The sequence below is a fragment of the Cygnus atratus genome, chromosome 2 (assembly GCF_013377495.2).
Source record: "Cygnus atratus isolate AKBS03 ecotype Queensland, Australia chromosome 2, CAtr_DNAZoo_HiC_assembly, whole genome shotgun sequence".
In the NCBI taxonomy this organism is placed as follows: domain Eukaryota; kingdom Metazoa; phylum Chordata; class Aves; order Anseriformes; family Anatidae; genus Cygnus; species Cygnus atratus.
This window is the reverse complement of record NC_066363.1, coordinates 33,559,938-33,575,481: the sequence shown is the minus strand read 5'-3', so window position 1 is coordinate 33,575,481 and position 15,544 is coordinate 33,559,938. Positions and strand designations below refer to the sequence as shown.

Here is a 15,544-nt window from a genome sequence, read left to right as displayed (position 1 = left end):
ACAGAGAAATAGGAAGCATTCTTACTACTCATTTCATACCCTTAAGTACTTTTTCCATTTTTTAGACCAGTCTGCTCAAGGTCCTCTTTATAATCATATATAAAAGTATTTCTGTTCATAAAGTACCATACATTGGCTATGACTGCAAGAACCACAGAACTGCATCTCTGTAGGAATAAATTATAGTTTATTAACCAAGTACCCCAGGTCCTAACCAAATGCCATCATATCCTCTTATGGACTGGCATGAAGTTTTATTTGCATTTATTGGCTGAATATCACTAAAGCACAAAGCACTGTACAAGGCTTTAATACTGTACTGTAAAATAATTGCAATGCACAGAGCAAACTGAGCAGTAGAAAGAAGTGGGGGAACAAGATCACAATACATTTAATTTCTAGGAAAACTTTAGGTCTAGCACAGCCCTCTTGGAGCACCAATTTGAGCAAATCTATAGAAACACTTTCTACACTTTGTGGTATCTGACCCTTAAAATCTTTCTAATATGTGGGTTACTAGCAATTACTGTACAGCAGATTCAAACAGGCATATTAAAGTTAGCCTTACAATCTCAAAAGGAGCAACGGACAGATCAAAAGATAGTCTTTACCTTACGATTTTCCAAGTCTGGCCTTTCAGCACCGAGCAACACAGCCAGCTACTGTTCTTCCAGCCCATCCCTAGTGATAGTGAGATTAATGAGAGTGGTCTGAGCCTGCAGTTCTGGCTTGTAGTGAGAGTTAGCCAACTTAGTGTGAAAGATGAGACAGAAATTCCTGTAGAATTCACATTCTTTTTCTTCAATTTGGTTATATTGGAGAAAGAATAAAATGCACAAGAATGGGAAAAAATCATAAATATCCTAATTACAAAAAGATGAGCATTGTGTGATCTTGGCAGCACAAGAAGTGGATACAAACCAAACTTTATATGCCTGCACCTTAAGGAACAAAATGATGATGACTGAGCACACCAAAACTATATGAAAAATACATACAGCGTTTCCTAGTTGGCATAGCTTCCTTTCCACATACAGTAGACACTGGTAGATTATTCACTGCTGTGCTGAAGAGTCTGTGGCTTAGGGGTAAACTTCTATCTTTATTGCTTATGACAAGCTTAAGAGAGCTTTCAAACAATTCTTTATCAAATAGATGTTAGTTCTTACAATTGTTTCTTTAAATACAGTTTTATTTATTTATTTATTTATTCTGTACAGCGATGGCTGCTTTGAATATTTTCTTCCAAGAAAGGAGTTCCAAATATCTTTTTTTTTTTTTTTTTTAAAGAAGTCTGTAGAGCATTTATGCAATAGAATGCAAGTAGATGGAAACTAATTTCATAAAACTCAAGTTCACATTAAGCCCAATCAATTTTTAAAGTGATTGCAGTACTACAGATACTTAATATTAAAACACAACTCATGAAAGTCACATCAGTACATGAATAAAGCAATTCTCTGTACAAACTTACACATTGCTTACTTTTTAGGATATCACAGTGCACTGCCAGAGTCAGGGGCATATATTTCAACTGTCAACATTCTTGTCTGGTTCTGACATCCCCTTAGCCAGAAGACATAGGCTAAATAAAATGGTGTGCTGAAAGCACTTCTGCATTTCACCAAGGACCAGGGTGAAAAGGCAGTCACTTACGATACACTGCAGGTGAATTCCTAAGAATAACTTAATGCGACTGGTCCTAGGAAACCCATGACTCTACAAGACAACATTGGATGTGTGCACACTGTATACTAATTCAATTCAAACTACTGGAGATGAGCATTCCTGTCTTGTGCTTGCATAATAGCCACATTCAGCCAGACACATTCAGCCAAACAGTTTTGTCCTTCAGGTAATTCAGCCTTCCTTAGATAGAGCTGAATTCACTGTTCAGTTCTGCAACTTGGATTTCAATTCCAACACTGTGGTCCCTTCATACCTTTGTAAATTGGCTACAGCTGTAGAGAATGATACACTAGAGCTTGACACAGAGCAATTTTGCTGCACCTTCAACACACACACACACAAAGGCAAAAGACAGAAGCAGAGATCTGACAAAAGGTGACTTTCAGTTTGCTTTGCCAGTGGAAAAACTTTACTAAGACAGTCATACTACCTTCCAGAAGGTCTATGTAGTGATATAATAAGCTTTCAAGTTCTGGATTCGAGTACTTACTTTATGGGTTCTCAGTTCACAGGACCGATAAATTACCAAGTTCTGTGATTATCATCTATGAAAGGTGAAAACTACATAATGACTCAGTTGGTTTTATTACTGCTGCTATTCTAGGTTTTGTTAATTACAGATCTGGGAAAAATAAATGTTTTGTTATTGTTCTCACATGGTTCAAGGAGTATAAGCAACAACTATTTAAACAACTGCTTCATTTTTTTAAATGAAATGCATCCATTTAAAGGTTGACTCTGGTTTCTGAAGAAATGCAGCAGGTATAGGCACTATTTATGGAAGCCCTTGATAGAAGACATAGCAAAAAATTTACTCCAAAGAAATAACCCAAAGTAGATTTTGTCTTTAGTAAATTTTTCTTCTTAATCTCCTATTCCACCAGCAGAGGCTGCTAGAATGAACTGAATTAATGTACCATTCTAGTTAGGAAAAAACAAAGTATCTCTCTGTTATTTAAGAACATGCAAAGTAAATTAAAGAGAAATTCTTATCTGCTAGTGTTTTCCTGCCAAAATACTCATAGATCTTGAAAAAATGGATTAAGAGATTTGAAAGGGGTTTCCAAAGCACTTTTAAAATCCTGTGTAAATTTTAAGGAATAACTGAGTTTTAGCAAAAACAAATATTAAGAGTGAATATATTGCAGAAGCTTACACACGCACCAAACTCTCATCTGTGAGAAGTCTAGGAATGAGTCTGCCAAAATCTGAGTTACCGGCACAAAGAACTGGTTTTCCCTTGTCACCTACTGCCTAAGGAAACAATGCCTAGGACTTTCAAAAAGAGCATCTGATGAAGATGAAAAAAATCTTCAGCATACAAACATGACCTCTTTTCATCAAACGGCTTGAGTTTATGCAAACATTTTTCTTAGCAAACATTTTCATGCACTCAAAATTAAAAAGAGTACCTTTCAGGGTGGATGTTCTCCAAAACATGCTGTGACTCTAAATGGCAAAAACTAGGATAGCTTCCTATAAATAAATGTTTTGTATGAGCTCAGCAAGAATGAAAAGAAGTGATAAATTCTTGGACAGAAAAGGAAAGGGAAACAATATTTTTCTGTTTGAAGAAAGAGGGATAAACACATTTTCCAAAGGAGCCTTCTTTCACTTCCTGCTGCTTAAAATTAAAAGCTTCTGGAAAAGACTTTCAAACTCCAACAAGTAACGTAGAGAAAGCAGTTGAATAAATCAGGTGAAAACAAGTGCAGAATGGAGCTGTTACTAGGCAATCTCAGTAGGCAAACTGTGTAAGTTGGTCAAACTAGTTCAGTTGGAAAATGCTGCCTTAAAGTTGCACAGCTGGCGAGACGTTCAAGGCAAGGAAAGCTATCCCTGTGGAGAAACCAAAGGAATTGTCTTGCTGTGTGTGTGCATGAATAATAGTCATGCCTCATAAGAATGGAAACTTGTTAATACAAGCTACATTGGCACATAAATCAAATTTCAATACATCCTAAATAACCCTGAATAACCTAATCTTTCAACTGAAGAAACATGACTACCACTTTGTGAAGGTGCAGAATAGATGAGTGGGTATAACAGTTCATATGGTGCATACAGGGTCTTATGAACAACAAATTTATTCCTCTACCCTCTCCCATATGAGTCAAAATGATATTGATCTATACAGTTAAATGCCTACATCCAGTTATCTCCAAAACAGTGGTTCTGGGGAGATGGCATAGGAATTGCAGAGATAAATTACGGAGATAACACTCTTTGGTCTGTCCAGACCAAACCTATTCAATAGCATCACTTCTCTTTCTGAACTAGCAGGTTAGTGCCAAAAAATCTGTACTGAATTGGCACCTGTTTACTTCCATGCCTTGATTTATCTGCTCCATTAGATCTCAGTATGTGCATTCTGAATCACTTTTGGATACCTTGCTATTAAGTAAGACCTAATTTCCACCCCCCCACCCCATGCCTTTCATGGTTACATACAAACACGTACCACAACAGATAGTTTTTGAAATTATTTTATTCACTTTTGTCTTTTCTCCATCCTCTCAGAAAATATACTAAATTATTTTAATAATAATCTTAGCAATTTTTAGCCATTGTCAACATCAGGTCACAGTCTAATATATATTAAGACCCACTGAGCAGGTTTGCAGGTCCAGAAACCTGAACTAAACTAAAATACTCAAGCTCCAACACCTAAAGCTTCTTAGGCTTCTAACTCTTAACTAAAGCACTCAAGTAAAAAGTCTGATTTGCAGAGATAACAAGTAACTGAAGTTCACACTATAATCACCCAACTTTTGAGAAAAATGTAAATTCATACATATATCTGAAGTTCTCTGAAGCTCACAATCCCTTTTGCAGGTTTCATTCAAAAACAATACCAGAAGCTGATGTTACAGAATATCAAGTGTCTGACGCAAGAACAATCTTGGTAAACAATGTGGGGAGGAATATAATTTTATGAAGTTGCTTCACAGATCAGCAAGTTCTCTAATATGCAGGCCAGTAAATTTGCTTTGGAAGGAGTACAAGTTGATAAATCTCCCTAGCTATGCTTTCTGTCGATTAATATGATAAGATATATTTTACTTAAAATTAGGATTGTCTGAAGCTCAGTGGATTTAATTATTTGTAATTATCCAGTTGTTGTCAGTATGTGGCCATTTTATGACAGTGGTATCTACTGTGTGGGTCAGGTTCAACTGTATATCTTTTCAAACATAGAATTAATGTACTATTGATGAAACCATTACTAGAACCAAATTAAAGTCTGGGCTGATGTATTGGTCCACGGGGTGCTGTCAGACATGAAAGGAGTAATTAGTATTCATTACTTCATACTCTGCAACATTCCAATTATTAATGAACTTCAACTGCTGGACTGCACCATATCTATCACAAATACCTTTCTAGTCCTTCTTTATTAGGAAGAAAAAAAAATCCAAAGTGCCTGACATAACTACTAAGATAAACAAATAACAGAAATTAATCCAGAATGAGGAAAACTGTTTATTTGGTAATAAAGGGGTGTATATATTACTATTGCCCCACAGAGGAGACCTGCTACATCTTCAGTGAGCAATGGAACATTAGGTCACGTAATGTTGCTAAAATATTCACACAAAGAACTTATATTTGTATCACAACAGCTTCATGCTTGTGTGAGTGTGTACTGGTCTGCTGTGCTACATGGAAACCTCTGCTGAGTAAATGCAGATTTCTATTGCTGGGCCCCCCGTCCTCTTCAGTCCAACTTTTTTTCTACTGTTTTACATCCATCTGTCTTGTGACTTAAGCCTTGTTATACCTTGCAATCTGACTCTCATCTCTCTTACATCCATCTGTCTTGTGACTTAAGCCTTGTTATACCTTGCAATCTGACTCTCATCTCTCTTTCAGACCAGTATAATTCTAATTTTCAGTAGAATGTCTTCACTGGAGATTCTAAAAATGAACCTGTATGGTCTTACATTGAAGTACTTCAAATACTATTGCCATTACATAGAAAGGCAACAATAAAGAATCATTTCAAGAGGACACTGCAGGGTAAGAGTGTATCCTCCAGGAGCTTCAAACATTCACAGAGACGCGAGCTGTTACTTAAATTTACTGTGTGAACATCAAAGCCTGAAATTCTGGAGGGAGGAGGAGGGAGAAAAGCTCGAGTAATTTCTCCAAAACTAGAAACCAGTTTTATTTAATATATCTTTCATATTTTCTCTTTGAAAAATCAATCTGTGCAAGTAGTCTAAATGCTCTTTGAGTAACATTTGAGAATGATCCAGGAGTGCTTCAGGGCTACCTCTGATTTTTTATTAGAATAAGCATCATATTCTCAAACTTGAAAGATCTAGTTCATGAATATGTTATTTGAAAACAGGAATAGAGCAGAAGAATACTTTAAGTCTTAAAAATAAATCCACATTTGAGTGGAGAAACTAACATAACATTTCAGTTCACCAGATGAGGTATTTAATGAGGTTTATCAGGTTTACTCTCATGCTACCAAAAATCAACATTATTCTTTAGGCTGACAGCTGCATTGGAGACTCAACACTGGAAGCTTTCATGAAAAGTGATGGAAGAGAGTACAGACTAAAATGCTCTTGCACCAAGTGCTTGAGTACAAACTCAATTACTTCTCCTATTATCATCCCTGAAAATGTATCTAGAGGTACCTTAACTAGATCACAGGAAATATTTTTGATGATGTTCTCTAAACATTTTGACAACAGATGGGATTCGCAGCCAACCCCTGAAAAGGACAAAATACGATGTCTGACTGCTTATCTGGTACCATCTACACTCCTGCCACAGCAATTTCAGAGAGGGAAGACGCAATAAACTGAGTTGTGTGTTACCTGGTTCGAACATGTATCTTCCACTTGAATACCCACCTCCAGACCTCTGGGTTGGAGCTCACAGGGCTGTGTTGCTGCCATCAGGAGTGAGAGTTTGGGACAGGCTCTGTCCTCAGACATTGCATAAGAAACGGGGCATGTGACTTTTGTTGACAACAGAGTAGGTTTCTAGGTAAAGCTGAAGAGACATTACCACCACCACTATGTCTGTCTCAAAGGATTTGAGGACACTGTCAACTGGATTGGTTTGACACTCAGGGCATTGGCCATCATACCAACCAAAAACTGGCTGCTCATCTCTGCCCCATGTTGTAGCACATCAGTTTTGCCTCATCAGCCTTTTATTTTATTTATTTATTTTTAAACCAGTTCCTTGGTTTGTTTCATGGGTTGGCCCAACAAAAAGCTATGGCAACACACTGCAAAGTGGAGGTATGGTTTCCTTAAGCCGATATTCCAGCTTGAAAATCCTATACTTGAAAATCCAATACTTTCCCATTTTCTATAGATGCCTAAAATGGAAGTCAAGAAACATTTATTATATTTTGGCTCAGAAGAAAAGAAAATACCTTTATACTCAAAAAAAAAAAAAGTTAACATTTTCAATTTGGGTTGAGAAAACTCTCATGCATGTCTATATTGTATTTCTAGTCCAATTTGAGAATTGAGAAAATAATTTTGTTATCTAATCAGATGCAGATACTAACATTTTAATATTTACTCATCAACAGTTTTAAAGCATAGCATTTTTAAAAGGAATAAATAACTGCATGAAGTGTTATGAAACAGTAAGCAAAAAGTCGAAAATCAAAGCATTGTAGATCCAGTCATCATGGAAAAATTCTGATTACTCAAGCTATATTTACCTTCCCTTTTTAACTGTATGCCTTCCAATCAGGAGATCAGGCATGGGATCAATAAAATCACCATGGTTTTGATTAGTATAATCTCTCCACAAGACAAAGGTCTTCAGAAAACTTACCATGAAAAAAAATATATCAAATATTAGATAAGTGATGCTTATAGAAAGACATCTATAATAGAATTGAAGAAGCTTTTCTGAAAGAGCTTGGTTAAACCATACAAAACTGTTTGGAAAGACTTTCTCAGTTGTTAAGAGTTCTATATCTTTGAGTTCAATACATTTATGTCATTTCAAATGAAAAATGTACTGTTTCAAATAGAAAATGATATTATGGATAAATAAGCTGCAGTGTTGTAATATCTCAAGTCTTCAAGTAAACACATTCCAAGATGCATCAATCCCTTACAAAACTTAGAGGAACTTCGGGTTAGTGAATGCAAAAGACGATCCTTCAGCATGCACATACCCTTTCTGTCCTACATGTATGACGTTAAGGTCAGCTCTGTATTTAGTCTATCTATTTAATTCCCTGTTGCTGGGGATCTATCATAACAAAACAGCACTTGCAGTGTGTTAGAATGGTGGCATTTTCTGCTGACATCCGATCAGCAGGCAGTCCCTTGTTACTCCATGTTGTAGTCGTAGCATCATCCATCAATGTGGCAATTGGGTCCAGGCCCTCCATCACAGGAACAGGAACCTTTGAAGCAGAGTGAAATATAATAAACCAGTCAGGTTACCAAGCAGCAAGGCATGACTCAGTGCAACACACAAGACAGAGCTAGACTGATATAAATTAAGATTTTCTAGGCAGGAAAGTAAGGAGGACCTCCGTAGACTATCAGATGCAAAATAACGTACTAGGAAATGTGATGAGAATCAGTTTATTTTATTTATCTTGGGTTTTAAAAGATGTGTTTTCATTTAAGACATTTAATTTATAAAATATATTTGATAAAGTAAACCCATACATCATAAATTTCAGTGTATCTAGATTCTGATATTGCAAATTTCTTGCTCAAGTATGCTCTTGAGCAGGTATTTCTGGTATATAAATATGTATTTAGTAGCACAAAAATTAAAAAGAGGATTCCCCTGGGATCTTATTAATACAGCGCAGCTATGTGTTAACGAGGTCAACTTCAAAACTTATAAGAGAGGGCAGAGGCAGCCCTGTGTAGCACCAGCAGCAGCCCTCATGTGAGTGTCTACTCACTGAGAAGGAAGCTGTGAGCTCCATGCACACTAAAGCAGTCAGACAGCCCCCCTTGCTGGATACCAACATATTACTGGTTTTTACTGGTAGCCCCTAATTTTTCCATACTGAGATAAAGGACAAACTCACCAATTCCTTCACCACATTATCCCAGGCTTCCCTATTTCTCATTTCTGGATTGAATTCTAAAAACATAAATTAAAGGAAAGTATAGCGTAATCCATATTTGTCTATCTTCAACACCATTCAGAGGTGTTTTAAATACTCCTGTAAAAAATTTCCTCCTCATTAGACATGTATAGTCCTTATTACTGGCTTGTAGATTTGAGATTATCTTAAAAGTGCACCCTAAAATCAAAAAACATGCAAATGTGATGGTTATTTAATAAAGAAAATTATTTCTTCTATTTAAATTGAGCCAAATTTGCACATTAGCATTAATAATAATAGAACAATATATCCATTGGAGTTTCTGTAGCACAAATGTCATAGTTAGCATACTAGGAAAACAATTGTCTAAACCCTGATTCTAATCACAGAGTCCAAAATAAACTTAACGTTTGATGAACTTGCTGAAAATCCAAGCACAAAGGCACTAGACAGACATTCCTGCAAATATTTAACATATTAATTCCCTGCATATAATTTATTTATATGTACCAAGAGACTGACAATGTTCTTTCTCTTATTCCTGCACTGCAAGGAAAGCACTACGTTCAGCTCCATGAGCTGAAATACTTCCTTGTGGAAAAACCTAGCATTGGAGTGTTATTAGAATTTCTAATACACATTTTGACACAATGCAAGAAATGTATTTTAGTATACTGATACATCTACTGTCCTTACATCTGCACAAAACGGATACTTTGTGACACAGAACTAGTTGGTATTCTTTCTAAAAATTACTATTAATGATCATCTATTTTTAACATCACTTCCTACATGCTTTTCTCTCTTCCTTACCACTCTTCCCCACCTTTGGGAAAACAATCAAATCTGAAAGGAGTTATTTTATTTCAATACTTTTCAGTGAAAGCATCTTAAAAAATACGAAGAGTATGAACTATTTTTATTTATAAAGGTGTTCCATCCATGTGAGGAGATTCTTAAGAGAGTGAAGAATGATGTTTGTTTCCAAGGCCCCACTAGTGAAAACAAATAAAGAGAGGACATTTTTCCTCACACAAATTGTTAAACTCTTGCAAAAACAAACAAACAAACAAACAAAACTGCAAAGAGATGTCACTGACTGCTGAACTTGTGAAACTTGGATTTGGCTTTAAATATGTATTTCTAGAGCGTCCTCAGGCAGATCAACTCATTTGTGTGCCTTAACTTTGTGACTTGAAATAGGGGAAAGCATTCCACCCTTTACATGTTTGAGAGAATCAACTGCATTGATTGTGATACAATACTGTGATTTATGGCACATGCAAAATATGAAGCAAGCCAGTCAGGAGCACTTAGAGCAGCGAGGAGGAAAGGAACATGTCCAGAGCTTCATGAAGAAGGATTAGTGAGGAAGACACAGTGACAGAGCTGTGAAGATGGTGACATGAGAACATCCTAGTACAGAGTGTACAGAAACAGAAGCATTTGAAGAAATTTCATGCTACTCATACCACATTATGCTATAGCCATACTATATGAGCAATGTTAAGAGAGATGAAGCAGCAGCAGCTGGTGAAATAAGGTACAAGGCATATATTTAAGAGGCCAAGAAGTGAGAAAGATGTGCAGAAACAACTCTAAGAGTTAGAGCCGGTCTGCATTTATTGAATACTGTCATGGTTTCCTCCATGTATGGAGAAAGGAGCATTATGCAATACATGCACTGCTTGGAGCTGAAAAGCTAAACCGAATAGGTATCTCTACATTGCTATCAGTATTCACGCATTTGCTATTACACAATTGTCACAAAGAGCAGAATTTCACATGGAGAATTGGAAAGGGAAGGAACTTACTTTTTCTTACCCCTCTCTCTTCCATTCCCTTCAAAATAATGAGGAAAATATATATGTACTAGAAAACAAACAGACTGCAATAGGTATTTTATAGACACTTTTAAATATGGTCAATAATCAATAAAAATATTTCACTTTTGTGAAAAACAGTGACTTTAGGAAACCAGACCCTTCACTGGAGACTCACATTTTGTACATTTATTTATTTACTTATTTACCACTTGTGGCTTTAGAAGGGGAATTCAGAAATGTTCCATCAGTTCCTGGAGAGATGGCTTTGTGAAGGGTCCAAAGTAAGACACACATGCTGCTGCTAACATGACACCACCACATAAAGTTTTCTTTTGTGCTTTGAGGTTTTCAACAAATTGGCTCCAATGCACATTTTCAAACTGCAAAGCCAAATTAGAAAATGACAGCTCCTGAACAACTTAGAAGTGACAGAACATTTAATCTCCATGTTAAATAAACAAAAGCACTATAGGAAATGTACTTTGCCAGTGAGGGATAAACTTCCTAAGGCCATAAGGCTGAAAACAATCTGTGCTTTCTGGTGGCAATTTGAACCCTTTGAATCTGAAAAATTAGGATGGAGCTCTTCATCAAAAGCATTTTATGTCATTCCCCCCCCACACACACACTCTAATTGGTGCTTTTGTTTAGGGCAGGTACAGTACAGCAGACATACTGCAATATTGGCAGCATCTGGTATGCTGCTGGCAGCTACAGCATGGCAGTGGGGCTTTGTGCAATGTGCAATCATTTCCAGCCAGATTCAGAAATCAGCATAAGGAAAGAAGACTACTAGGAAAAAAAATAAAAAAGTTTAAAGCTGTTTCAACATCAACAAAGATGTGGCTTATACTTTTATTTATTTATTTATTTATTTCCCCAAGAATGGGGCAGAGAAAAAGAGTTTCTATATTTTTTCCTCTTATTTGTCTGGCTTGTTTTACCTATGAGTTCCAGAAATTTTACTGAGCTAAGAGCTGTAATGATCTGAAATTCACAAATTTTACCTTCTTTCTGATACTTGCACCTATACCAATTATACTTGTGAGAGAAAAAATGAATGATTGTCAAATACTTAAAAGAAATACATAGGAAGAACAGGCCACCTTTAAGCATAAATGAGACTGACTCTTTTATTTTATGGGACATTCATTTTTCAGAGTGATGACTAATCAAAACGTATTTTTCCAGTCCTTTATATGATCTAATCAAAATCAGTGAAAACCATGGAATAGAAAGCATCCCCCATAGTTTCTTTCATTAAAAAAAATAGAAATTTCTATGTGTACAAAACCAAACAGAATAACTGCTAAACTTGATATTTATTCCATCTATGTTTTTCAGAAAATCAGAAATATTTACTAAAATGGTTAACCAGAAGATTCAAGCTCTTCTAGTATAAAGTGGGAATATAAAATATCCACTAAAGAAATGGAATTACCTTTAAAATTCAGTGCTTAAGAATTAGCATTTAAACTTTTCACAGTAAAAATGCAGGAACTCAGTATGTGAGGACTTCCTAAACCCCAGTTATGTCCAAAAGAGATACCCAGAAAATGACAAGTAAAGGGCTACTCCTATTGAAAGCTCTAACAACAATCTTTGTAAGGTAGCGGTTTTGTTTTAAAGTATTTTAGACATCCATTTTTCCTACAGAAGTCATTGGATTCTTCTTTAAATCATTAAATGAATGCAACAAGACAATAAATCCATTAATTTACAAGAAGGCTTTTGATTTATCCATTCTCTCTTCTTGTTATCACTGACTGGTAAGTCATAAACAATAAAGAGCACCCACCTCATTCTCCAAAATAGCTTTGAAATTTGAAGATTTACTAAACATAGAATGATTGTCTATTTAAATCTTCAGTAATTTTACCATACCGCCCAAGCACCATAAATCACTAGTGACATTGGCTAACAAGGGTTTAAGAGTTGGAACATGCAGTGTAATAAATTTCCAGACAGTTAAAAATCACTGTAATTTTATTCTAATGCATTATAGATTGCCTGTAATGTCATCCTGGCCGGGGTGACCCATTTCTAATTTTGAACAGCTGTTCAGCTCGGGAGTTAGTTAATGATTAAATATAAATTGCCTGATTTATTAGTCTGAATGGTTGAGCTTCCAGGTCAATGCTATATAGACAAAATCATCAGTCTTGATGCTTTTCAGAAGTTAACTGTCTCCTGTTCTAGTCAAAAAGAATTTATTCTCAGCAGAAAAGATGTGACATTCTCAATTAATCCTTTTAAATATTTTTCCCCTTAACTTACACAATAAGATTGCTAATAAAACCTCATCTTGGAGAAAAACTTTTAACCACGCATAAACATTCAAAACCCAAGACTCAGAGACTACCTATAGGCAAGAGCCATTGGCTTCCACAGGGTGTCCAAAGGCTTTGAGGGCCTGCAGGGTCAGGCCAACAGTGACTGATTAAGGCATCTTGAGACAAACAGAAATTCTCATATGCAGAAAACAACACTACACATCACTGACTTCACTGTTTTTTCTATCAAAACAAAGATTATTCACATGCTTTAAATTTCTAACTATACTCATTTTAGAATCAGGTATAAAAAATGGATGTCTTTTTATTATATTATTATTATTATTATTATTAGTTCTATATTCCTACAATGCTTTTCTTCCAAACTGATTTAATCTTTTTAATTGCTAAATTCTGCTGAGAGATTTGCAGAAACAAAAATATGCTTTCTAAGATCACAGAAAGAAAAGTCACAGGAATCTTATGAAATCCAAGTTAAAACATTTAAGAAAAAATTATTCAGACTGCTGTGGAAACTCATGTAGTAGTGTAGTTATTCTTTGTAATTTTAATTTAGTGTTATTTATATTTATCCATCAAAAAAGAATTGTTAAAATTCTAGATGATGAATCAAGACAGCACAATTTCTGCAAAGACTTTGGAGAGGATACACAGCAATGCTGTGGCCGACTTGAATGGTTAGTGACCATTAAATAGGCACGTGTTAGCTTTAATGATGTTTGTCTACAAATAAAGGTAATAACCACATTGAAATATGCATAATTTTAACACAAATGCATTTCATTCTTATTTAAAGATGAATGGTTTCTGCAAAAGGAAAAAAAAAACAAAAGCAAACAGCAAATATCTGATTGGTGCCTTGTACTTATTTACAATCTAAAGTGCAGTGGGGGCAGATGCAGGGCAACTCCATCCTGACCTAGAGGATTATTCAGTCTTTCTGCTCATTAACTAGAGGCTGCCCAGGCTGTCACAATGTGTTCTCAGTTGTATATAAATGTGGTGACTTAGTTATCGAGATTTCTCCTTAGCAATCTCGCCAATATCAGCCATTCAGTAATACCTGTGGGTTTTGTTTTTTGTTTTTAACAGGAAATGCAGAGTAGTATTTCTCAGGTGTGGTGCAGCACATTTTATTCCTCAGAATTTTATTTTTATTATTTTTTTTTTCCTTCCATTTAAATTATTTCTAATGAGGGTCATCTTGTCGCCTGTCACCCCAGATTTTTTTTCCATGCACTATCCTCAAAATTTAACTTCATGTTTAACAAAACACTTCAGATATTTCAAAACTCACACTACCTAGAACATTCAGGAAATCTTCTTACCTCAAGGCCCTTGACCGACACTTCAGCCAGCTCAATAGTTTTGTTTGGTTGGTTGACATCATCTTGACATCGGACTTTCTCTGCAACTGCTTTCTCAAATGATGAAGCTGTGAGTTTGCACAGATTGCCACCCAGGATCTATTTTGAAAAAGGATGGGTAAAATGTTATAGCTTAAGGTTGCTTTTTGTTTTTGTTGTTTTGTTTTTGTTTCAAATAACATATGAATGACAATACTAGTAGATAGCACCTTTAAGTCTGAAGGATACAAACTTCTGAGGAAAGGTTTATTGCACTCTGTTCTTTCTACAACTCCTGGCACAAGATAAATAAAAACAATGGAGAACAAAACCATCACTAGAATCCCTTAAGAAATATTTATTTAAATGATGTAGATTAGGCATTTGGAAATGATTTTAAGAAGGGAAATATTTCTGCTAGATGACAATGATCTGTATTATTGTAGAATCTGGAGATCCCAGACAGAACTGCAAGTTTATTGTGCTAGATACAGTACAAGTGTCCTAGGGCATTGTAACTATGCTCTGTGCATTGTGTCATTTAAAATTGTACCAGTGAGAAAAAAAAATGCAAGAAGACACATTATTATTATTATTATTATTATTTTTTATGGAGCCTGATGGCATAAGGAGATCCAGCAGTTTGCTAGTGGGCAGACAGGATGGCTTTACTAGTGGTAGGAAAGAAGGCAGATGTCCTGGATGACGATCCAGACTTGAACCACGGCCTTATGCACTCTGCTCAAAAGACAGCAATGTGCCATCTCTCTGCTTTCAGAGATTTCCTACCCAATGCACCTGAACTCAGTATCAGCCACAGCTGCCATATAACAAGGCTGCAGAATTTAACCAGATTTGCTTAACTGAGAACATAGGATGACATGGTATTGTTAGATAAAACATCTAATATAAATATTTTTTTCTGTTAACACCTATATAACTATGTCAAAATACACTTGGAACAGGAGCTATCTTTTTATTGTTGCTGAATTTTCAAGAACCTGTCCACCTGAAGAAGTCTAAGAAATATGGTAATAATCAGTCAAGAGTAGTCAACGGGAGAGGGAAAAAGAAAAAAAAAGCAAAGTTTCTTCTGGTTGTAAAAAAATAAAAATGACAAACTATTGCTTTTGTTCATAAAAAGAATAAACAAGAGGAAAAGCATGCCCACTGTATTTATTTGTTTTCCTGTCATCAGGAGATAAAAATTTCCATTCTTTCCTACTCAGAATTAAAAAGAGACTCCTTTCCAGCTCAGCAAACTATTTTGTTTCTCTAGAGGAACTACAGAACTAAGGATGGTAATTTCCACTTTAGAAGAAA

The 15,544-nt window shown here is 35.6% G+C and overlaps 1 protein-coding gene across 1 annotated transcript in view; it reads right to left on the bottom strand.

The window, feature by feature from the left end:
• DNAH11 (dynein axonemal heavy chain 11) overlaps nucleotides 1-15,544 on the bottom strand; it is a 100,776-nt gene that overhangs the window by 15,388 nt on the left and 69,844 nt on the right. Inside the window, 8 exon segments of the mRNA XM_050708440.1 lie at nucleotides 612-799; nucleotides 5,600-5,619; nucleotides 7,391-7,451; nucleotides 7,454-7,491; nucleotides 7,835-7,903; nucleotides 7,905-8,089; nucleotides 10,791-10,961; nucleotides 14,204-14,341. Of these exon segments, the coding sequence (XP_050564397.1) occupies nucleotides 612-799; nucleotides 5,600-5,619; nucleotides 7,391-7,451; nucleotides 7,454-7,491; nucleotides 7,835-7,903; nucleotides 7,905-8,089; nucleotides 10,791-10,961; nucleotides 14,204-14,341 (870 nt within the window).